Here is a 24,191-nt window from a genome sequence, read left to right on the forward strand (position 1 = left end):
TGTGTGTGTGTGTGTGTGTGTGTGTGTGTGTGTGTGTGTGTGTGTGTATTTATATATATATATATATACACATATGTATACATATATATATATATATGCTTGTTATGAGCTAGAACTTGGTAGTGATAGTTAGATGTTTTTATTATATATTTTTCTGAGTATTTTTATTATACCTTAATCTCAACAAAGGTGCAGAACTGTGACGTATACGTCTTTTTAAAATATTGGAAAACTACTCTCATTACTCCTAATTTTGTATAAAAATATCCACATTATTCCAACTATTCACCAGTATAAGTTCATACTAGCCTTTCATTTAAACAGTGTTTTTGAAGACAATTTTTAATATTTTATTCAGAATTTATTATAAGTATTTACTCAGGAGTACCATTGATTCAATGTGGAAATCTGTTAATTTTTGAAATAAGACAGTCTTGTACAAAGATTATGGTATGGTTGGAAATAGGATATTTGAGCTTCAATCTGTCTCACTGAATATAGACCACATGAATTATATATGTAAATCCCTATGCATTCATCTGAGATTATAGACTAAATAGGTGAGTCAAATGTTTCCTTAGTAAAACAACAAAAGGGAAGAATTAAATCTGCAGGCATAATGCATGGTAAACCTATTCCAAATTGCTGATAAAATAAGGATATTACCCTAGTTGGATAGAAGAAAGCACCCACCTTCTTCTGTGTGTTCCTAAAGCTCAGGTAACCGCATTGTGTTAAAACCACGCCAATGAATAGGGGTATTCCGCCTCAGCACACAGTTGGAACCGAGGCTCCAATTGTGATTCAAAATTCCTTTGTGTAGCATCAACACAGCAAGTTCTGTACTTCTGAGCGGGAACAGGGCTCACACAGCGTAGATGCACCTGTCTTTATATTCAAAGAGATGTGAACACTGGGTGCACAGAATCAATACTATTTACAGTCACACTGCTATAAGTCACGATTATTATAGCCCAAAGTTGTTAACGTTGCCCATGGATGAAGGGCTGTGTCAAAGGCACCATATAACCATTGTTCTCTTGGTTATTCCTCCGCCCAGCCCCATACCATAGATGAGACCCTGCAGGGACACCGGAGTGATCAAGGTCACCCAGTGAATCCTGGAGCCCGGGATGCACAGCCAGGCCTCTTTGATTCCAAAATACACACATTCAGGCTCTCCCTCCCCTGCATCCCACAATAATTCCTACTACTAGTAGTGGTAAAACTGCATATCAGACAGACTCTTCTTTATGACCCGCATTCAGTATCTGGTTGTAAGAGCATGACGATGAAGTTTATTTCCCAGTTCCTGGAGCATTCAGTGCTCATGCTGTGTAATCTTGACCTAAATCATTTTTCCTCTATTTTCTTTTATGTAAGCAGGGATAGTAGTAATAACTGTCTTACTTACTGACTCTACAGAGCCAGAAGAAGAAGCAACAAGGATTGTGTACGCAAGCACTCTGCTTTAGGTGCAAATGTTAGTTGTTGATAATATTCGGTCATAAAGAAAGCAAAGTGCACTCTGAGAGGAGAATTTCTTGGCCAATTAGACGTTAGAAGTGAGGAAAAAGGAAGTCCAAAAGATGCTCATACCTTGGACTTAAAAAAACTTCAAGGAGGTTTGTGTTCCTTCTCCAAGCTAGAAGTCATCTTCCATGGGAAGTGTGGACCCTCCTGAGCTAGTCATGTCCATGCTGGGATTTTCTACATGTCCTCAGAATATTCTCAGTTCACAGTCTCCTTGTCATGTCAGGCAGGGCCGAGAGACAGGGAAAGGGGTTCTAGATCTTATCTGGATGCTGGGGAGGCACTGGCACTCTCTGGGATACGCCAGGGTGACCTCTCGAGCAGGGCAGGGGCTCTGTCCCCACAGCCTACGTCAGGGCCTGCTGCATAGCAAGTGCTCAAAGATATTGGTTAAAAGGATGAATAAACCTCCACAGCTACAAAAGGGGTGAACTGGAATGGATGAGTAGTTTTCAGATATCTCCTTTTGCTGCAGAACTCTTTTCATCTTCAATAAGATCCCCCAAAGGCAAAATATCAAGGAGCTAAGGCCAGGATCTGGGGATGCAGCAGCTATAGCACTACAGCACCTATGTACCCAGACCCTGCCCACCACCCTTCTCCTTGTCTACTCACTATCACTCCCCCAAACTCTGGGGCAAATCCACCAGACAAGTGTGGAAACCAGTGATTTGGATACAGAAGTCCCTTTTGACTCCAATTCCATGAGTCTAAATATTGATTTCTATCTTCAACGGGTTGATATGTTTATATCGAGGAAAGTAAACTATTTCCTATCTGGAATCAAGGAGCTTAATTAATAAAATACTGACTTTTTAATCATTCTCAATTGCTCACCAATATCCACGTGCTCTCTCACATTTCCTCTCCTCTCTCGCAGCTGCCTGGCCCTAGCAAGTGGCCCATGAGCAGTAGTGACATACGTCCATTCGATGCCCCCCCATCCACCTCTTCCCTGGCCATGGCCACGTGTTCTGGAGGTCACACTACCTCCTGATGGAAGAGGCCACCCAACCTACAAGGAGCTGTGCAAGTGAGAAGTAAAGTTTTACTCTGTTAAGCCATGAAAACTTGAAGGTTGCTTGCATTATTTTTTCTGACAAATGCATACGTTTCATTTAATGGGGATATTTAGACTGAACACTGAATGGATCTTCTAAAATTCACTTCTCTGTTTTCCGACATAACAAGGAGTCCACAGAGTGTACTGCTTACAGAAGGCAAGGATGGTTGGGGAGCCGTGGTCTAAGTAGGAGGAGTGGATTTTCCAAGAACTCTGTGCCATAGTTGCCCCCAAACTTATGTCACTCAGTGAAAATCCCATCACTGAATAGCTTCCATACTGTCTGAGGTTCCAGGTGGATGGTGCTGTTTATAGAAAATTGGTGGGACGAAATATTATAGAGCTAAATAAAGGTTTCATGAAGGCATACCTTCCCAATTAAATATAGAAAAAAAAATAGAGAAATCAGTTCCCAAGGGAAGTCACCACCCTCCACAAATCTTATTCATTGCTTCGCAGGCATTTCCCAATGTTCTATAGATTGACTTAAAATGTAAGATTTGGGTGATACTGTCCAACTCCCATAAGAGTCGTACAATCTGGACACTGTTAACAATTGATTTAAATATTCAGTTTTGCTCATAAATCATAGGTTTACCTTATTAATTAACTTCATATTTAACCTTTGGCTTCCTTAAGTTTTTAGGCAGTTAAGAAATGTTTAACTTTACCAAATTTCTTATTTTGATTTTCAGCTAAAATTATTAAGTGATGCTTTGCAAAGCTGCCCAGATGCCCCATTCAAGGTGGGGGACTTACTCCCCCATATGCAGGGGGTGCTCTTAGCTGCCAGCCCTCCCTTTGAATTGTCCCCTGCTAACGAGAGCCGGGTCTCCGATGTCCAGGTCCCATGCCCTGGGCGGCATGAATCCGGTGACCCATCAATGCAAGAATATTGTAACTATTTTCAAAGCTCCCAAGGGGCTGACCGAGGCCTTACTGGACCTGCGCTGCAGCCCACCTTCTCCCACGTTCCAACTTGCTGCTTCCCTTCCCAGACAGATGTTAATCCTGAAAGCACTGCTTAAGAAACTTCTTGCACAAGAATCTCCATCTGAGTTTGTTTCTGGGGAACCTGACCGACAGTAAATCTAAATTACTCTCTAACCACGAGAACGGAAAACAAGTCACTGGAGTGGTCAGAGCTTTTCCCATCACACCGTGTGTGCCAGGCTATCCCTCATGGTAAAGGATGTGAAGCGAATCATGTCACTCTCTATTCTGTATCCCCAAATGCATTCAAGTCAAAATAAACAGGAGCATCCTGAGAGAGAGGACAGAACATGAACTGAAGAGAGGTGTGTGGAAAATGGAGCAGGACGGTGTATCTTGATAATACAGTGCTCATTTACGGAAACTTCATATGCATGTGCATACACACACACACACGTATGCATATTAATATGAATATATGCACTCATTACTGAACTGAAAAATATTTTTTCTGAATGTGAAAACTGACAATACAGACTTGAGAATATCTAGTGTCTCTAGTGTAGAAAAAAGAAGAACTACAAAGCCCTAATCAGGGCTCTCTCTAGGCTGGAAGAAACAGAAACCTACTCAAACTCCATCAAGATGACACAGCCAAGTCTTCAAACAGCCTCACCGTGACTCAGCCCAGAGCTCAGGATCAAAGTCTCTTTGCTTGGCGTCTCGAGGGCCAAAAGGCCTCTCTCATCTGCACATCTCGTATCTGAAAGTCTCCCTCCCGCTGACTCCTCTTGCACGTGGTTTCCTCTGGAATCTCCTGGTACATCCACACTCCTGCTTTCCACCTCAACTATTTCAGGCTTTCGTCCTCACCCTCAAATCTCCAACCCCCATCACTCTCAGAAGATGACTCAAATCCTACTTCCCAGAAAAATAGAAACCATCAGACACGAGGTCCCTCATCTTTCCAGTCACAAATGTACCCCCTCTGTTATTCAAACCATCTTGTTTTCTACATTCATTCCATCGAGTTTCAATCAATATTCTTAAATTTATTTTATTTAAATACTATTTTAAAGAGGCCCACATTAGACCTACCTCTCCTATCCCTCCTGGTATCTCTCCATGACCCTCTTCCCAAACTTCTGGAAAGATTTTCCCATTTTAATTACATGTATTTATCAACTATGTGCATGTATAAAGTTACCAGTGATATCTCCTTGTTATTGAATCGAATAGCTATTTATCAGTTTTCCTTGCATTGGATGTCTCAGCAGAATTAGTTTTTTAGTAATTCAGATATAATTTACATACAGTGAAATGCACAGACCGTAAGTGTACAGTTTGATCGGTTCTGAGGAATGCATACATATGTATAATATACATCCCTATCAAAATATAGAGCATTGCTTTCCCTCCAGAAAAGTGCCTCCTATCCCTTTCCTGTCCAGCCCTCACCCCTGCTACCATAAAACAGAAAACCAATCTGGTTTCGAACATCATGGATTAGCTTTACCTATTCTACAGCTTCATGGAAATAGAATCATATGGTCTGCACTCTTTGTGTCTGGCTTTTTCCACACTGTGTGATGTTTCTGAGATTCACGTAAGTGTTAATGTATCAGTGGTTTACTCCTGTTCATTGCTGGATAGTGTTTCATTGGGTGAACATACCATAGTTTTTATTTTTTTTTCCAGGAAAGTAACAAAATATATTTTATTCATTAATTACTTGCCACATCTCTATTATTATTATTCTTTTCTACATTTATTGGTTCAATAATATTTGATTGCCTCTTTTTAAAAAAAATTTTATTAGAGTAGAGTTGCTTTACAATATTGGGTTAGTTTTTAAGTTGCTAGGTTTTAAGTTTATTCTTCTGATGATGTATATCTGGGCTATCTCCAGTTTAGGGCTATTATGAAGAAGGCTGCTATGAACATTCTTGTATAAGAATTTTTGTGAATAAATGTTTTCATTTCTCTCTATAACTAGAATTGCTACCTCATAATGTAGAAGCATGTTTAATTTTTAAAGAAATTGCCAAACATTTTTCTAAGCTGGTTCTACCATACTATGCTTCCATAGACAATGTATAAGAATTCTGGTGAGGGCTTCCCTGGTGGCGCAGTGGTTGGGAGTCCGCCTGCCGATGCAGGGGACGCGGGTTCGTGCCCCGGTCCGGGAGGATCCCGCATGCCGCGGAGCGGCTGGGCCCGTGAGCCATGGCTGCTGGGCCTGCGCGTCCGGAGCCTGTGCTCCGCAACGGGAGAGGCCGCAGCAGTGAGAGGCCCGCGTACCGCAAAAAAAAAAAAAAAAAAAAAAAAGAATTCTGGTGAAATTCTTCCTCAGCATTGAACGCTGCCAGTCTTTTCTTTTTTAGGCATCCTAGTGAGAGTGTCTTATCCTCCTCGAAATACTCTCTTCCCTTTTATTTGGTTTAACACAATGTCTCCAGGGTTTTATCCTACCTTTCTTTCTCTTTAATGTCTTTGCAAGGTCACTGCCCTCTTTCAGCTTTGAAAAGTGAAGATTCCTTAAGGCTCATTCCTGGATCTCATCACTCATCCTCACCAGTAGCTTCATTGCCACCTATGCAGGGATGCTTCACTGGGAGTTTACATTTCCAGCCATCTTCTCTTCTGAGTTCCCAGCCTATTAGCCTGCAGAAGCCAAATGACTAAGACCAAACTCAGGGTCTCCCTTCCTTTCCTCCAGATACTTTCCAAATCCGGTGGCACAAGTCAGAAGTCTACTCATATTCAACCCATGAAAAGGAAAGACGTGTGGCTTTTGCTTCCCTAATCTCTCTCCAATCCAAACATTTTGCCAGCCCCACAGAAGCCATTGCTCCTAGCATCTCTCACCTGGGTTTTCTGCAATAGCCTCCCCTGGGTCTGTACACACACCTGGGCCTTCATCCAATCAGTTCTTGATACTGTAGCCAGAATGATCTTTTAAAAATACTAATAGGGTTATATCATATCTCTCTGCCAAACCTTTTAGTTCTTTGGATAAAGATAAAGTTCTATTCCATGACCTGGAAGACCCCACGTTGTCAGGCTTTTGCCTATTTTTCCAAGACCCTCTCAGGCCATCTCCCTTTCTGCTCTTCCACGACACTGGCTTCCTTCCACTTTTTCAGACTCACCCCTTCCGCCTCCCACCAGGGACCCTCTGTGCTCCTCGCCTGCTGGGTACCTCACTCCCTATTTGCCTGACAAACTCCTCTTCATTCTCAGACCTTAGCTCGGTCCCACTGTCGTTTCCAGGGAGAGCCATTCCTGGCCAGCCTGATCTCCATCCGAATCTCTGCTTTATATTCGCTGATCAAAGTATCATGTATTGTCCTGCATCGCATTCATCAGAGACATTAATTTCACATGGACTTTTAATTTTACCTAAGTAAAATGTACCTCCTCCTGCAAAGATCACGGGCTCTGGATAGTTGTATTAATTTCAGCACAGTATCTGGCACATAATAAATGCTCAATCCATTTTTGTTCCAAGAAAAAAATGAATGGGTATCATTCACTCTCCTGACCCCCTGACTGTTTCTTATTTCCATCTTGAAAGAGAACATTACTAGTCCTTGGCTGGCCAATGAATCATGAGGATTTGGATCATGTCCGTCTTTAGTCCAATTAGCACGGCCAGGGTGGGAGCATATGGAGATAGGGCTGCTTCTTCCAGAACGGCCACTGGGGCAAAATTCACAGTAAGTGTTGTGGTTACAAAAAGTAAGCAAATCATGTCTAGATCATGCGAATTCTCTGAATGAGATAAAATTAACTTCCTTAAAGAAGACTTTACAGAAAGAACACTTTAGTTTTCAGGTGTATGGGTGTGAGATTTATACGTACAGGTGCATGGGTGAGACGGGAGTGTTCCCAGAGCTGTATGTGGGGTGCCATCCCTTCCCTATCCCCCTGATTCTTTCTTTGGGTCATTGACCAACAGTCTAGCTGAAGCCGAACCTCCAAATGAGGGACAACCAAGGAAAGTTCTTCTCACAATAACGAAAAACACCTGGCTTCCCTAAGTGAAAAAACAAGACATGATTTCAATCTGTACGTAATTCAAATGCATGGTAGGAAAAGCTATTTGGAATCATAAATAAATTACTGCATATTGAAAACATTGTCTCCTTCAGAGATGTATTAAAAATTAAAAATAAAATGATCACAGTTAAGAAGTATTGATACAACTTAAATATAATTGCAACAAATACCACTGCAAATGGAATCTTTAAATAAAGTATTTCTTGATCCCTGTAAATGACCTACTTATTTTGATTAATATGAAATATAACCAAATTCAAAATCAACAAAGTAATTAGAGGTTGCCTTGGAGTTTTCCATAATAGGATGTAATCTTACAGAGCAGGTAAGTCAAACCAAAATTGAAAAAAAATTAATTGTTTGAATTTGATGGTAGCTAAAATCAAACTGTGGGGAGGTAGTGTGACAGTGGAAAAAATACTGGACCAGGAGAAAGAAAATCCCAAGTCTTACACTTAGCTCTCTCACTAATTAATAATGAAAAGCTGAAAGGATGTCTGGGCTTCAGTTTTCTCTTCTTAAAAGTGGAGTTGGAATAAATCTTCAGTGGCTAAAGTGTGTTATCTTGATTGCAACGCTCATCAGTTGATGGCTTGGAGTGCCCCATCTAGAAAGGTTCTGAGGCATCCAGCATTTATCAGCGATGCTGCTCCATCTTCAGGAAGTTGCCTGTGCATTCTGGGTATTTGCCAGCCCTGGACCAGGCAGCCTCCAAGCTCCCACCCATCCCCATCTCAGCTCGGTCTAGCTGTCTTGTGTCAAAGACCAGTGCTTCCAGGGAGATCAGTTCAGTGCTTTGAGACCACCTAGAGGGGTGGGATAGGGAAGGTGGGAGGGAGATGCAAGAGAGAGGAGATATGGGGATATATGTATACCTATAGCTGATTCACTTTGTTATACAGCAGAAACTAACACAACATTGTAATGCAATTATACTCCAATAAAGATGTTAAAAAAAAAAAAAGAAAGGCCAGTATTTCTGTGCCCTGGGTCTTCAGACTGTGCAGCTCAGTTCAGCCAGCACGTGCTGAGGTCCCACTGTGTAAGAGCCACAGGTTAGGCAATGGGAATACAAAGATGAGTAAAAGAAGACACCTGCTTTCAAAGAGTTTAAGTCTGGAAGAAGATGGATAAAGATGTGGTATATATATACAATGGAATACTACTTAGCCATAAAAAAGAATGAAATAATGCCATTTGCAGCAACACGGATGGGCCTAGAGATCATCATACTGAGTGAAGTACGTCAGAAAGAGAAAAACAAATACCATATGATAATCACTTACAGGTGGAATCTAAAATAAGGATACAAATGAACTTATATACAAAACAGAAATAGACCCACAGACCTAGAAAACAAACTTATGGTTACCAAAAGGGAAGTGGGGGGGTGAAGGATAAATTAGGAGTTTGGGATTAACATATACACTACTATACATAAAATAAATAATCAACAAGGACTGTATAGCACAGGGAACTCTAATCAACTTTCCCTTATAACCTATAAGGGAAAAGAATCTGAAAAAGAATAGATATATATGTATAATGAATCACTTTACTGTACACCTGAAACTAACACAACATTGTAAATCAACTATACTTCAATCTTAAAAAACGTTTAGAAAATGACTTAACGAGGGAGCATTTTTTAATTAAAAATATAGTCAGTATAATACTTTACGGTCATAAGCATCTAATCTAATTCTGAACATCAAATCAGAGAACCCATATTATGCTTTACACTCTTCCTGAAGTTAATGATGTTTTAATTCAAAGGAAAAGTTTCCATTACACTTGTCTGTCTAGAGGATTAATTTTTAAAATATATTGTTTACATCCTCCAACACTGACATTCAAGCACTTTCAGAATGCTGTCCTTCCAAAAGCCATGAATGATAAATTAAGAGTACAACACACCATCTGAAAATCCTATTTCAATTTCACCTTGTAATATCTAACAACCAGAATGTTCTCCTCATAAATTCTGGCCAACCTGCTTCTCTCAATAGCCAAAACACTCAGCTCATTTTTTGCTTTCAGAATCTGCTGATAGAATTCTCCTGGTTAGAATAAACTTCCCACTCCAGCCACCTACTCATACCCTGTGAATCCATCCAGCAGCCTCAGATGACTCCTCTGTTCCACATCCTCTGGATGGATTCATTCATTCTCACACACTGTTTAGAAAATCCAGGAGCCTATCACACGGCAAGCACTGTGCTCATATGACAGACACAAATGAGAATGACCCTGCTTTCAGGAGCTGACGCTGAGGTGACAGTGTCAGGGGAACAAGGTTACAGGAAAGATGTGCACAGAGGACAAACATAAAACTTAATCTGGAAAGTCCGGGAAGATGTGCCAGATGAGGGGTCATGAGCTAATTTGAAAGGCTATGTAAGCATGAGGTAGATGAAGAAAAATGAAACTCCTGACAGAGAGGAAAGCACAAGTGGAGCCACCAAGCTCTGGGGCAGCGATGGCGCCTTGGGAACGAGGCTCTAAGGCACTGGCAGGAGGCTATGTGTGGACCCCTGAGAGGAGATGCAGGTTACAGATTAGGAGGTTTAAACTTTACTCTGAAAACAAAGGGGTTTTCCTGATGGGACGTGATCAGATGGATTTTAGAGAGGTTCCCCCGACAGCAGTGTGGGGACCGGAGGAGGTCTGGCTGGTGTCAGGGAAAGGAATTAGGAGGTTACTGTAGGCATCCAGGGGAGCAGGCATGAGAGTCTGCATTCAAGTAAAGGCAATGGAATTGGAAGAGAAAGGAGAAATTCAAAGAAGATGGAATCTGAAGAATTTAACAGAATGAATGAGCAGTTGCAATGGTGATCTACCCACAGAGACAGGGATTATAGAAAAGCATCAAGTTTAAGCAGAAGGTCAAGAAATGGATGATGGGTACCACTCAGCTTGAAGCGCCTATGGGACATCCAGGTGGAGACATTTAGCAGGTGGTCAGGTACACAAATCCAGAATTTAGTAGAAAATTCCAATGTAGTAACACAGACTTGGGATCATAAACACATAACTGTGACTGAGTCCATGACTAGAAACTGCATAGCAAAAGGCAAATCAGAAGGAAATGGAATTATAGAAGGAAGCACAAGAAGAGCTCTCTCTCTCTCTCTCTCTCTCTCTCTCATATACATTCTTTTTTTGTATTCTTTTCCATTATGGTTTATCACAGGATATTGAAAATAGTTCCCTTTGCCGTACAGTAGTACCTTGCTGTTTATCCATTTGGACTGTGTTTTTTTTAATTGCACGTGGGACTCCAGGAATCTTCCACCTTGCTATCTTTATAGAAGGCAGGACTAGAAAGCCATCTGACTGATTTTCAGTCATAGTTCTACTCAACATTGACGATTACAGCTACAAATACCATGAAATCCCTTTCTAATACCTGTGTCTGGGACAATACTCAGATGATACTATCTTTTCCAGACTGGTATCAAGTTTTTACTCCAGGCTGCTATATATTAGGTCACTATATTTGGCCTAGGGAACATAGACATCCATAAATTGAAATATTCAGCCTAATTGTAAGAAGATTTTATGGTACTTTGTTTTTCCAAATTACATTTTATGACAATTGTTATGATGATTCTGAAGAATATCAAAGTAGAATCTCTTTATAATTTTTACTCTTATCAAAAATGTAATATCTAAAATATATCAGCCAGCTCATATAGATATCCCTTTATTTCAGACACTGGAGTGTAAAATGGATCATTTTCTTCTCAGAAAAAAAAAGGTTAGGAAAGAAGACTTAAGCTCCAATATATTACAAGACAGAGACAGCTAAGGCAGATAAATCTGCTAAGCATTTTTTTTAAAAAAGGAAAGTCATTGGGTTACTTTACTTCTGTTTCCATCTCTTTCTACTAAGACACTAATCTTTCTGACCTGGACAGAACTTCTGAATGTGTATGTGTATATATATATATATATATATACTACCCTATATATAAAGAAAACTGATACATTGATTTATGAATTCCATAGATATTACAAACACCATCTGCCTAATTTTTCTAAAATGTAAACCCCCTAAATCAAAAATGGAACAACTAGCCACCTAACCAAAGAGCTTCTCCTTGCAAGTTAAGAGCTATGTTTAAACTACAAGAACGATAATGTGTCATGTGACACTTGTGCACTGATCACTTACAACTTTGAAATAACTCGATATTCTTCAGACTATACTACAAAGCTACATAATCAAGACAGTATGGTACTGGCACAAAAACAGAAATATAGATCAATGGAACAGGATAGAAAGCCCAGAGATAAACCCACACACATATGGTCACCTTATCTTTGTTAAAGGAGGCAAGAATATACAATGGAGAAATGACAGCCTCTTCAATAAGTGGTCCTGGGAAAACTGGACAGCTACATGTAAAAGAATGAAATTAGAGCATTCACTAACACCATACACAAAAATAAACTCAAAATGGATTAAAGACCTAAATGTAAGGCCAGACACTAAAAAACTCTTACAGGAAAACATGGGCAGAACACTCTATGACATAAATCACAGCAAGATCCTTTTTGACCCACCTCCTACAGAAATGGAAATAAAAACAAAATAAACAAATGGGACCTAATGAAACTTAAAAGCTTTTGCACAGCAAAGGAAACCATAAACAAGATGAAAAGACAACCCTCAGAATGGGAGAAAATATTTGCAAATGAAGCAACTGACAGGGGATTAATCTCCAAAATTTACAAGCAGCTCATGCAGCTCAATATCAAAAGAGCAAACAACCCAATCCAAAAATGGGCAGAAGACCTAAATAGACATTTCTCCAAAGAAGACAGACAGATTGCCAGCAAACAGGTGAAAGGATGCTCAACATCACAAATCATTAGAGAAATGCAAATCAAAACTACAATGAGGTATCACCTCACACCGGTCAGAATGGCCATGATCAAAAAGTCTACAAACAATAAATGCTGGAGAGGGTGTGGAGAAAAGGGAACCCTCTTGCAGTGTTGGTGGGTATGTAAATTGATACAGCCTCTATGGAGAACAGTATGGAGGTTCCTTAAAACCTAAAGATAGAACTACCATATGACCCAGCAATCCCATTATTGGGCATATACCCTGAGAAAACCATAATTCAAAGAGTCATGTGCCACAATGTTCACAGCAGCTCTATTTACAATAGCCAGGACATGGAAGCAACCTAAGTGTCCATCGACCAATGAATGGATAAAGAAGATGTGGCACATATATACAATGGAATATTACTCAGCCATAAAAAGAAACAAAATTGAGTTATTTGTAGTGAGGTGGATGGACCTAGATACTGTCATACAGAGTGAAGTAAGTCAGAAAGAGAAAAACAAATATCGCATGCTAACACATATATATGGAATCTAAAAGAAAAAAAAAAGGTTCTGAAGAACCTAGGAGCAGGACAGGAATAAAGACACAGATGTAGAGAATGGACTTGAGGACACGGGGAGGGTGAAGGGTAAGCTAGACAAGGTGAGAGAGTGGCATGGACATATATACACTACCACATGTAAAACAGATAGCTAGTGGGAAGCAGCCACATAGCACAGGGAGATCAGCTTGGTGTTTGTGACCACCTAGAGGGGTGGGATAGGGAGGGTGGGAGGGAGACGCAAGAAGGAGGAGATATGGGGATATATATATGTGTATAGCTGATTCATTTTGTTATAAAGCAGAAACTAACACACCATTATAAAGCAATTATACTCCAATAAAGATGTTAAAAATAAATAAATAAAATAACTCTATATTCTTGAGATTAAGAAAACTGCTCACATATCGATCAAGAATGTTTTGCGTGCAGAAATGTAAGTTGGGAGCTAATCGAATAGACTCCATAAAGTCTAGCAAATACAGACAGAGAGCTCCATCAATATAGGAGTTCCCATGTGTGAATATGCAGACCATGCATGAGAGTCCATGAAAAGAAGCTAAGCTGTAGTACATTTACATGACAGTACAGACACCTTAATTGGTTTTCAATTCACATCCCTTCTCTATGTAAATATAATGGCTTCTCCCAGACAATCATTATCTGACATAATGATGGGAAATATAAAAATATATACTAAATAGTATGTAAATCATTAGCAAGGTATTATCATTTACACTACATAAAGATATCTGTTTGGTTCATTGTGTTTCTTTAATATTGAATTAAACACTTTCCTTTCAAATTGCATGAAATTACTTTCTGTAATATTATCTTACTTTACTATCTAAACTTCAGAAGAATGATCAGAATATTGCATCCTAAAATCCAGTTAAATGTCTTCTCTAAGTCACAGGCTGCTCCTTTGCAAGGCCCAAAGAAAAATCTTCAGAGAGAGAGCCCTGCACGAGGTTGCATTCCTCGTTACTATTATTTGAAAAGTGTTTTGAACTTTTAAATTCAACTTTGTCATAAAAGGTAGCATTCCACTGAGAATCCATTAAAGATAACACATGATTCTCAGCAAAAGCCTTTCCATTTACCAAAAGATGATTTTCAAGATTCTACAACTCGCTTGTGTTACTTATTGATAATTACTAATTGCTATATTTTATGACAGTTAACTGCTTAAACTTTTGGAAGTTTTAAATGAATAATTTGTTTCAGGGAAAGCAAAATTTATAAAAAGGGAGATAATTTAATGTATCATCTGGATTGAAATTCAAAACTGAGAGAAAGGGGTACTAGCCATAATTACAGCACAAATGTGGCATCAACAGATACTGTCCTGGGCAAACCAACATGTACAGCCACTTTCTTTTGAAACATTCTATTTTTTATTTAAATAAATGTTCCTATGTACGAGAAGTTTTCACAAGTTAGCAAAAGATGAAGGAATATCTAAAGTCAATTCTGCAGACCTAAATAGACATTTCTCCAAAAAAGACATACAGATGCCCAACAGGCACATAAAAAGATGCTCGACATCTCTAATTATTAGAGCAAAAATGTAAATCAAAACTACAATGAGGTGTCACCTCATACCAGTCAGAATGGCATCATCAAAAAATCTACAAACACTAAATCCTGGAGAGGGTATGGAGAAAAGGGAACCCTCCTACACTGTGGGAAGGTAAACTGGTGCAGCCACTATGGAGAACAGGATGGAGGTTTCTCAAAAAACTAAAACAGAGTTACAATATGATCCAGCAATCCTACTCATGGGCATATGCCCAGACAAAACACTACTTCAAAAAGATACTTGCACCCCAATGTTCATAGCAGCACTATTTACAATAGCCAAGACATGGAAACAACCTAAATGTCCATCGACAGAGGAATGGATAAAGAATATGAGGTACATATATACATGGAATATTACTCAGTCATAAAAAAGAATAAAATAATGCCATTTGCAGCAACATGGATGGACCTAGAAATTGTCATACTGAGTGAAGTGAGTCAGAAGGAGAAAGACAAATATCATATGATATTACTTATATGTTGAATCTAAAATATGATATAAATGCATTTACTCACAAAACAGAAACAGACTCACAGACATAGAGAACAGACTTTGGGTTGCCAAGGGGGAGGTGGGTGGGGAAGGGATGGATTGGGAGGTTGGGATTAGCAGATGCAAACTATTATTTACAGGATGGATAAACAACAAGGTCCTACTGTATAACACAGGGAACTATATTCAATATGTTGTAATAAACCATAAGGGAAAAGAATATATATATATATATATATATATATATATATATATAAAACTTAATCACTTTGCTGTACAACAGAAACTAACGCAACATTATGAATCAACTGTACTTCAATAAAATAAATTTTTAAAAAGTAAGGTTAATTCTGCAGTATATTCCCCTTTCACCATCCACAGAACACTGACCTAGGTCAAAATAAATGTACATAAACCTGAAGTAAAAGTGTAAGAATATACATAAGAAAGCCTGAGACATCCAGCACAGAATCTTAAAAAGTTCTTCAACACGTACAATCGATTCAATCTAACCCGTACCCAACAGTAAACTGATATGAAAGAGGAATTACTACTGGACAAGTACATGGCCCCTTATTCAGCTAATTTAAAGTGAATAACTTATTAAATCCAGTGACACTAAAATCATCAGTCTGTTTCTCCCAATTTTTTTCTAGCAAAAGTTGAGGGAATGACCCTAAGCTAATTTCTCTGCTTACTTTTGAATTAAGATTGCCTTTTAGGTATTTCAAACTCTATCACTTTGCCCACATTGCTTTTTGTGCTAAAGACATTTACGTGCTATTTAATGAGAAAGAAAGAAAAATGGAAGGAAAGTAAATATAACCTCAGGTCAAACCCTGGACTCATTTTACCTTTGACCTCTTCGCCAAATTCTCACCCTGGTGGCTGAAGCCCTGAACACACCTCCCTGCTAGCACAATATGATGGATGGATTCTTCTACAAGAACCCATCTCCGCGGGACCTCTAGTAGCTGCAATCGTCACAGGAAAAGATGCTCTTGGGATTCTTCTATAGTTTTACAAAGTAAAGTTAATAATGCCACCCTTCCTTGGTACAGCACTTTGAAGTTTAGGGTGCCTCTACCATCATGTTAAAGCCTCGTAGGTTAGAAGGGCAGACATTATCACTTTCACCTTACACAGGAAGAAACTGGGGTGCGGATGAGTTAACTTATTGATGTTTACACCTATAGAAAGTGTCAGTGTTAAGAGCAGAATCTAGTCCACTGCTCTATCTAACTATCTGATGCTCACCTCCCCTTCTGGTCACAGCAGTCTTAAAATGGTAGGAACTAAGCCAGTGTCGGGCTAAGGCAGAAGACTCTCTCTTTACTCTACCCAACAGCCCAATTCCTGACCCAAGTCTCATACCTGACACAGTGGTCTTATTGTTGAATTGAATAACACATGATACTTTGTTAGAAATAGCCTACCGAACATTCAAAATTCAGAACGATAGTAGAGAGAAGAGAGAACCTCATGGTGGAGGAAAGATGCGGAGGCATTCGAGAGCACTGACAGCTAATGAGTCAGATCAGAGAGCGCAGGTGCACACGGGGTTAGCCAGTCACCTGTGGCCCGTTCCAGAGCCTGGAGACTGGAGTCCTCGGGAAAAGGCTGGAAAATGCCACTAGCCACGTGACATCTTTCTTGCTCCTTTAGTTTAGTTTCTGCACTCCAGGATCAAATGTCATAAGGAAAGGGTTTGGAAGGCTTTGAGCTAGTTCTGGGAATTTCACTAACAGAAACTAATAGAATAGTCACAAGGTAGACCTCTCAAGAGGTGAGCATATGGGGCAGAGTGAAATATGTAACGTATCCAGCCAAATGCCTAAATGTTAAGCCCCTTCCCCAATGGAAGAGGGAAACAAACCGTAATAGCCAAAGCTTAATGCACTTTTGGAAAGACTTATAAGAACACTAAAGGTTTGGAGTCCACGTATGTGGGTTCTGGGTTCTATTACTTTAGTTGCCTCGTGCCTCAGGCCAACTTAGTTCAACTCTCAGGACCAGCTCAAAAATACCCAACTCCCATACAGGACAAAATGTAGAAGTTGTTTAAAGATATAAAATAGTCCATAACGATAAATGAACTGCAGTTCAATGAACTTTACAATCCATGGTACAGCAAGTTCATCCATCTGCATATTGCAGATGTAGGAAGATAGTAATATTATTGCAGGAATTGCTACTTTATATCTTTGCAGGAAGCTGGCTCTTACTGCGCAGGTTAAATTCAAACCACTCTCTCATCTGACCGGTTGAGTGAGTAACACTCCCAAGGTGCTGTGTTTCTATTCAAGTCTGCAGGGGCACCTAGAGCCCACACTGGTTTCCATATTCTACTCCAGACTTAGTAAACTGTTTACCTCAGCAATGGTGCCCCTCACTTCTGGTTAAGAAGGAATAAACAGAGGTGAAAGAGAGGCAAGACAGGTTGGCAAAAATGTGAACTAAGTGTTATGTTTCTTACCCTCTATTCTCTTTGACGACGCCTTACTTCTTTCAATTTTTTTTTTTTTTTTGTAGGCTTCTCTTTTCTGAATTTTCTCCATGAGCATTTGGGCATGCACATTTACTAAGACAGGTTGTTGTTGAAAGCAGAAAACTGCAATGGTTCTGGGATAACCTTCCCTAAATGTAACCCTATCCATTAGGGGTGTGAAGGAGACTAGACATTTCCTCTCCCCGACTTTTCTACTTAACACAGCATCTGGGAACATGTAGACACCTGCTCATGCTTTAGCAGTTTCTCAAATTACTCTTTGCTTTTTCTCTTTTCCCTTCTTACCCACCTCTGCCTCAGCAACATGAGAGAATATTTTGGGGTGTAAGACATGAAAATCTTGGCAAACCTCAATGAAAACATGATAACCTACATTCTGGGGACTCTGTCCTCACTCTACCCCAGCTGCCCCCAACTACCTTTCCTTCTTTTCCCAGTTGCTAATTGAGCCTTCTGGATACATTTTGGGTCACAATATTATAATTGGTTGGAGGGAGAAAAAAGAGAAAGAAAAGCTGACGGTGCAAGGGTTCTACCCCTCTACTTTGTCTCTCCTCTCACAAAGGAATTAGGTATTACAGATGTTTGAAGAGCTAGTGGGCGTGAGGTTCCCTGTTAAGCGAGAGGGAGAATTCCAAAGTCAATATTCTTTATAAATCAAATCACACAATGAATTGTAGGATTTGTAAGGAAAAAAAAGAACCTCCTAGAATCCCAATTTAATTTTCTTGCCCACATGTATACAATTTAAGAGACAGGACTAGAATCTGAACCCCGAATGCTCAGGTCCAACATTAATGGACTTACCATTGTGCTTTTTATCATCTTCAAACTGGGGACAATTCCCTCGCCCTCAGTCCACTGGGAAATTCTATTAAGGGCGTGGGTGAAGCTCCAGGGTCTCCTAGAATCAGCAGCTGATCTTCTGAATCAGCCTAACCTGTCAAACCCCTCCTCTGAAACTGAGGGACAAACAGACATTAATCTAAGGAGTAGGTAGGTGAAGTACAGGCTTCTTGTTGGTAAAAGGACAGTGCAGCATGTGGGATGATACTTGGACTTGGAATAAAAGGTCTGGGTTTGAATCCTGGCCGGGCCATATTATGTGAGTAGGTTCAAGGTATTCCAGGAACCCTCTAAGGGCAGGATGAGGATTTGGGGGTTATATGACCCCACTTACCTTCCGCACAAGCTGTTTGTGAGAATCCAAATATACATATATTGAACTTGAACACAGTTCAACTCTTTGGCATTTGGTTCAATAACCATTTAGAATAATGGCCACCATGAGGTAAATGCTCAATAAATGTTAGTAATTCTATTAAATATTCCCACATGGTTCTCAATTCCCAGCCACTAGCCATTGTTTTCAGTCTCTGCTTCTATGTTTTCTCTTGTCTTGCTACTCTATAGTTCCTTTCTCTATGAAGCTTTTATAAAAATGAAATAGGATTTTAGATCTAATGAGATCTTCTCTGATTTAGGTCCCAGATAACGCAGTTTTCAAACCATGTAATATACTGGCTCTTGGGGTCTGGTGACAGTTACTTGAAGGAGTATTCATGGAGGAGGTTAGGTTTCAAAAGACTTCTAGAACACACACTCACATCCACACCTACACACATCTACACACACCTACACACACACCCCAAAACCCTACCAAGATGAAGAAAGACCTTCTTTCTGCAGGGAATTAAATCAACCATTAGAAATTATTTGCAAGAGTCAACTATTTTTTGTTAGATGGCAATGGTATTTGAAATCAGTGCACTTTGCCAACAAAATGAATTATTTTTAGGACAAAGGACTTACAATTTCAAAGAAAAATTATTCCTGAAATCTTGAGGTGAAAGCAGCTTCATTATCCTTTTCCATTTATACATATTTAAAGACATTATCGAGGCCAAATTCAAGTAGTAATATACAACCAAGGCTGATGAAACTGTACGAGTATATTTTAATTGATATCTTATAACGTTTCTTTGGCGTGTTCGCCCATCAGTTTTCTCTCTTCTCTCTACTAGCGCCTGTTTTTACAAATTGTGAACAGAGAGCACACACAGGAAGCAGGGAGCTCAGCCGATGGCTCTGCAGTAATGACCAAGGGGAATTTTAAGTCTAAATGCTGAGTTACCAGGACTTTCGCTTCGCAGGGCCTGTTGTGGGACTAAATTCTCAGATATGTGCTATAACGACCGCGTGCTACCGCCAAAACTCATCTCCAATTGAACGATTATTTCAAAGGCTGTGAAAAGCCTCCTGTTTTCCAGTTTACCTTTCTGCGAAGTTTAGAAAGGGCCACCACCCATGACTCTGTGTCATCAAGTTCCCATATAGGTGTGTCATCTGAATAACCCCTACAGTCCCCAGTTTCTAAGACATAAGCTGCCCTCTAGAAAAAAGTCCATCTCTGTTCCACTAATTTGTGGACAACAAGACAGGCTTCCATGGCAGCACACTGGGATTCCACAACATCCCCAGTCTGCCACCACACAGAAGGCCAAGACGTTAGCAGCGGAGGCTGATTGATAAAGTTAGTGCCGAGGCCTGCGATTGCAGAGGCTGTGGTGTGACAGCATCACACACTGCAATATTTAGAGAATCCTTGCAATAAAGGAACACTACGTGCGTGCCAGGGAGAGCCGTCATGGCACAGCAGTGGGAAAGATGCTTTTGACGTGAACAGTTGGACGGTGTCCTTCATTTTTATTTGTCCATAGAAGCCTGTAGGATCTGATCCCTCCTGGAACTGCCCCTTCCCCACTTAGAGCCCCTCTCTCCACCAGCCCTGAAACAGCCAGTGAAGAGGAGAGATGCCCACTGGCTTGCCCTGCGCCTTCCCTTCCCAGTCAGGCAGCAGCCCATGTTTCCCATCGCCTGCTGGAGGCCTCTGTCCACCTGCTGTCTGCAGTGAACACCGAAAGGAACGGGAGCAAAACTGTGCATCCTGACCAGCAGAAGAGGTGTCCGGGACAGGTGGCGGGGGGCTGTGACGGGTGAGGACAAGACGGACTGACAACCAGACAGACAGACAACAGCACCAGCAGACACCATGCATTACTTCCAGTCTCAGACGAGGGGAAGCCTGCAGCGCCAGGGACCTTCCACCAGGGACAGGCAGCGGATTAACGAGGTTCTGCTTCCTGCACGCCTGCAGGCTTCAAGTCCCTGCTTTTTGGCTAAGAAGGAACAGGGAATCCAGAAACCTGCTGCTCTTCAGAGAACCAGGCCAGCTCCGGCCTTCCCAGTTAATGGCCCCTCTCTCTGCGTCTACGTTAAAAGGGCAGGGATGACTGGATTTCTCCTCTTGTGCTGTGACCAACCCTCACTGCTCTCCCTCAACGCCCCCTCTCCCATCTGGGCTGCAGCTGCGCTAGTGGAGACCCGGCAGGCTGGGGATGCAGCCCCTCCAGCTCTCTGCTGCCAGGCTCTGCTGCCCCAAGGGGGAAGAGGGAAACTTCCCTCCTGTGACAGCATCTTCTCTTCAGGAGGCCATCCCGAGGGTGGGCGGGGGAGAGGCAGGAGGGCGTGCGCTGGGCCCGGGTTGGGGTATGGGGGTGCCGCCCCCCCCCCCTTTGCTCTCCGCTGTAACTCCACAAGCAACAGGCTCCCTCCGGCTCTTCTCTCCGATCTTCCGCCCCAGATACACCTTCTGGCCTTAACGCGGGGAACCAAGGCACAAGTCCCCATCAGGGCCTCTAGATTTCCTCACTGCCAAGTTGAAAACTTTCCCCAATACAGGAGGACCTCTCGGGGAAGGCAGGGTTCACGTCCGGGCAAGGCAGGGTTCACGTCCCCTTCAGCTCCACTGCACGGGGATGGGAGGGAGGCGGGAGGCCAGCACCTTGTGAGCAGTTTCGCCCGAGACTAAGGCAGGTGGCAGGGCATTGTCACACGCGCCTGCCTAGCCAGCCACCAGCCCCGTCCCCTCCCCAGACCCAGGAAAACTGGGCGCTGGATGGAGATCCCCTGAAGGGTTGATGGGCTTTAAAGAAGGGGGGATGTGTGCAATAATCAGTCCCCTTATGGTACGGCTTGCACCAGGAAACGAGAAGGCCCTGGAACTCCCTTGGAAACCAGTAAAGAGGAACCTCTATTTCATTCAGGCCAGAGTCCCCATCAGCTTCTCCCATTATTAAAAACTTTGCATTGCCAATGGCATTGTATACGGGGAGGAATATCTGTCTTCACACAGGTATTCCGTGCAGAAGACCCCGAAGCAAAGGTTAGAGAGACGCTGAAGAAGCAGGTTACCAAAGATGGCAACTGCCCAAAAAAAAAAAAAGACCCAACCTCGAGCTGTGAGATGAATGAGTAGCAAAATGAACACTCACAATAAGCATTTTTCTTACACCAATACTGACACCCTCGGCTGGGGCAATCCCAGCCGGCTCGACAACTCCAGGGAAAGAAGAGCTATTCCCAGCAGCTCTTCGCCCACCTCCCCTTCCTCCGCTCAGCCTGTGCCCCTCACCTGCTCCCGGCCCAGGGCCCTTCCTTCCACGCGGGCGGAATCGGCTCTTTTCAGCCTGGCACATCCCACCCCGGCTGGCGCCGTCCCCCCAGTCCTCCCTGGCACCTGGGTCCCCAGCCGTCCTCTCCGGGCTCCCGGCTCAGGGCTCAGCGCATCCCCGCCTGCCACCTGTCCTCCCACCCGCCTCCCCGCCCCGGCCCCGCGCCCCCGGCCCCCAGGCGGGCGCCTCCGCCCGCACCCGGCACCCGGCCCGCCTCTGACCCGCACGCAGCCGGTAGGAGCGGGTGACGGCGGGGAACGGCCCGATGGAGGCACGGATGGCGCGGCCGCGCAGGCTTACTTGAGCATGGCTTCTTCCTTCTCCTCCTCTTCTTTCTGCCGGTCCATCACTGCCATAATGATGTTCCTCTCCTCCTCGGTCAGGTGGCTCAGGTCGGGCAGCTCGGGCATCGGGGGAGGCACGGTGGGCGGGCGGGGACCGCGGGGCCCCACGGCCGAGGACATCTTCGCGGCCTGCCCGCCCCTCGGCTGGCCTGGGCTCGGCGCGGGCGCACCTTCCGACGCACGCCCGGCGGCTGCGCCCCTGCTCGGCTCACCGCGGAGCCCTCCCGGCGGCGGCGGCGGGGCAGGGGAGCGCGCGAGCCCGGGCTGTCATGGTCCTCCGCCTCCACCCAGCCCCGGATGCTGCCTTTGTTTTGGTGGCCCTGGCGAAGCGCGGGCGCCCGGGCGCTTCCCGCAGCCCAGCCTCCCGGGCGGGGGCGGGGGCGGGGGCGCGGGCTCGGGCGCGCGGGGGGCGAGGATGCTCGGGCTCGGCCGCCTCCGTCCGCGGTGCGGGAGGAGAGTTTGGGTGTCGGTTAGGCGGAGTCTCGCAGCTCGGCTCCGGTGATGCTGCTGCGCTCGCAGACACGGCCGCCAGCCCAGCCGCTCGGCCCGGAGCCGCCCCGCCCACGGCGCCCACCCGCCCACTCCCGGTCCCAGTCCCGCGCCCCTCCGCCCCCGCGCTCTCCAGCCCAGGTACCCTCACCCGTGACTCATCCTACCTCGCCGGGTCCCCCGTCTCTGTCAGCCTCGCCAGCCCTATTTTTCCACGGGTTGCATTAATCATCATCATCCTCGCTCCATCTTCATCGTGGAGCCTTAGTATTATCGGAGCACCCTCGATGTTCTAAACAGGACGGAACACCCTCTGCATGCATTTCCCCCCTTCCACCGTAGCCTTCTCATTTAGTGGTCAAGTGTTCATAGCCACAACGATGTGGCTTTTAACATAATTTTGCTGCACACACACCCCTCCAACAGCCTGGATTTTCTGGGTCCATTGTACACAGTCTTTCTTGACCCGTCCTCAGTAGGACTGCTCTGCAATATATCTGAATTGCCCCTCCAGAGACCCCACAGCACGGCAAATCTTTAATTTGTCATTTTGGGCTCTTGGTCGCCCATCGCATCACATAATCGCACTTCTCTGCTGCTTGCAAATGGATTATCTACTCTAATTCCTCTAATGATGCTCCGCTACCACCATGCACTCACTTCTTAGCCGCTGCAGGTACTTCTCAAGAAACACTGATCCCAGATTACAAAACAAACAAATAAATGAACAAACACACCGCAGCCTACTGTAATGAGCTTCTGCTTAATGCCTGGCCCAATGATAAGCATTAAGGATGAGCTCCTCTCGCTGGTAAAGGCAAAAATAAATAGACAATCCTTTCAAAACAGTTAATGTTATCAGCTTTCAAACCTGGAGACTGAATTTTGCTAATATACTTATAAAAGAATCAATCTAGAGAAGAGTTCAAATCGAACAAAAATTTCTCTTCACAATGGTGGTGAGAAAAATTGATATGTTTCTCTCCTGCAGAATTCTTTCTATAATTCCAGGAAGGATCTAGCATTGATTTTTTTCCCTCCAAACCTAACTTTGTTAATAAAGAAGATAAGGATGATATTTATGAATCCTAAAATCTTCAAGTTTTTTTGTGTGTGTGTGGTACGCGGGCCTCTCACTTTTGTGGCCTCTCCCGTTGCGGAGCACAGGCTCCGGACGCGCAGGCCCAGCGGCCATGGCTCATGGGCCCAGCCGCTCCGCGGCACGTGGGATCTTCCCGGACCGGGGCACGAACCCATGTCCCCTG

General features: G+C 43.1%; 1 protein-coding gene across 2 annotated transcripts in view; it reads right to left on the reverse strand.

The window, feature by feature from the left end:
* RIMS1 (regulating synaptic membrane exocytosis 1) overlaps positions 1-22,557 on the reverse strand; it is a 471,448-nt gene extending 448,891 nt beyond the window's left edge. For both annotated transcript variants that reach the window (XM_027092571.1, XM_027092566.1), the window contains exon 1: positions 22,394-22,557. In XM_027092571.1, the coding sequence (XP_026948372.1) occupies positions 22,394-22,557 (164 nt within the window). The remainder of the gene's footprint in view (positions 1-22,393) is intronic.
* Positions 22,558-24,191: the final 1,634 nt, after the last annotated feature.

Source organism: Aethalodelphis obliquidens, unplaced genomic scaffold (assembly GCF_003676395.1).
Source record: "Aethalodelphis obliquidens isolate GAN/ISIS:26980383/991018 unplaced genomic scaffold, ASM367639v1 scaffold3, whole genome shotgun sequence".
NCBI classification, from domain to species: domain Eukaryota; kingdom Metazoa; phylum Chordata; class Mammalia; order Artiodactyla; family Delphinidae; genus Aethalodelphis; species Aethalodelphis obliquidens.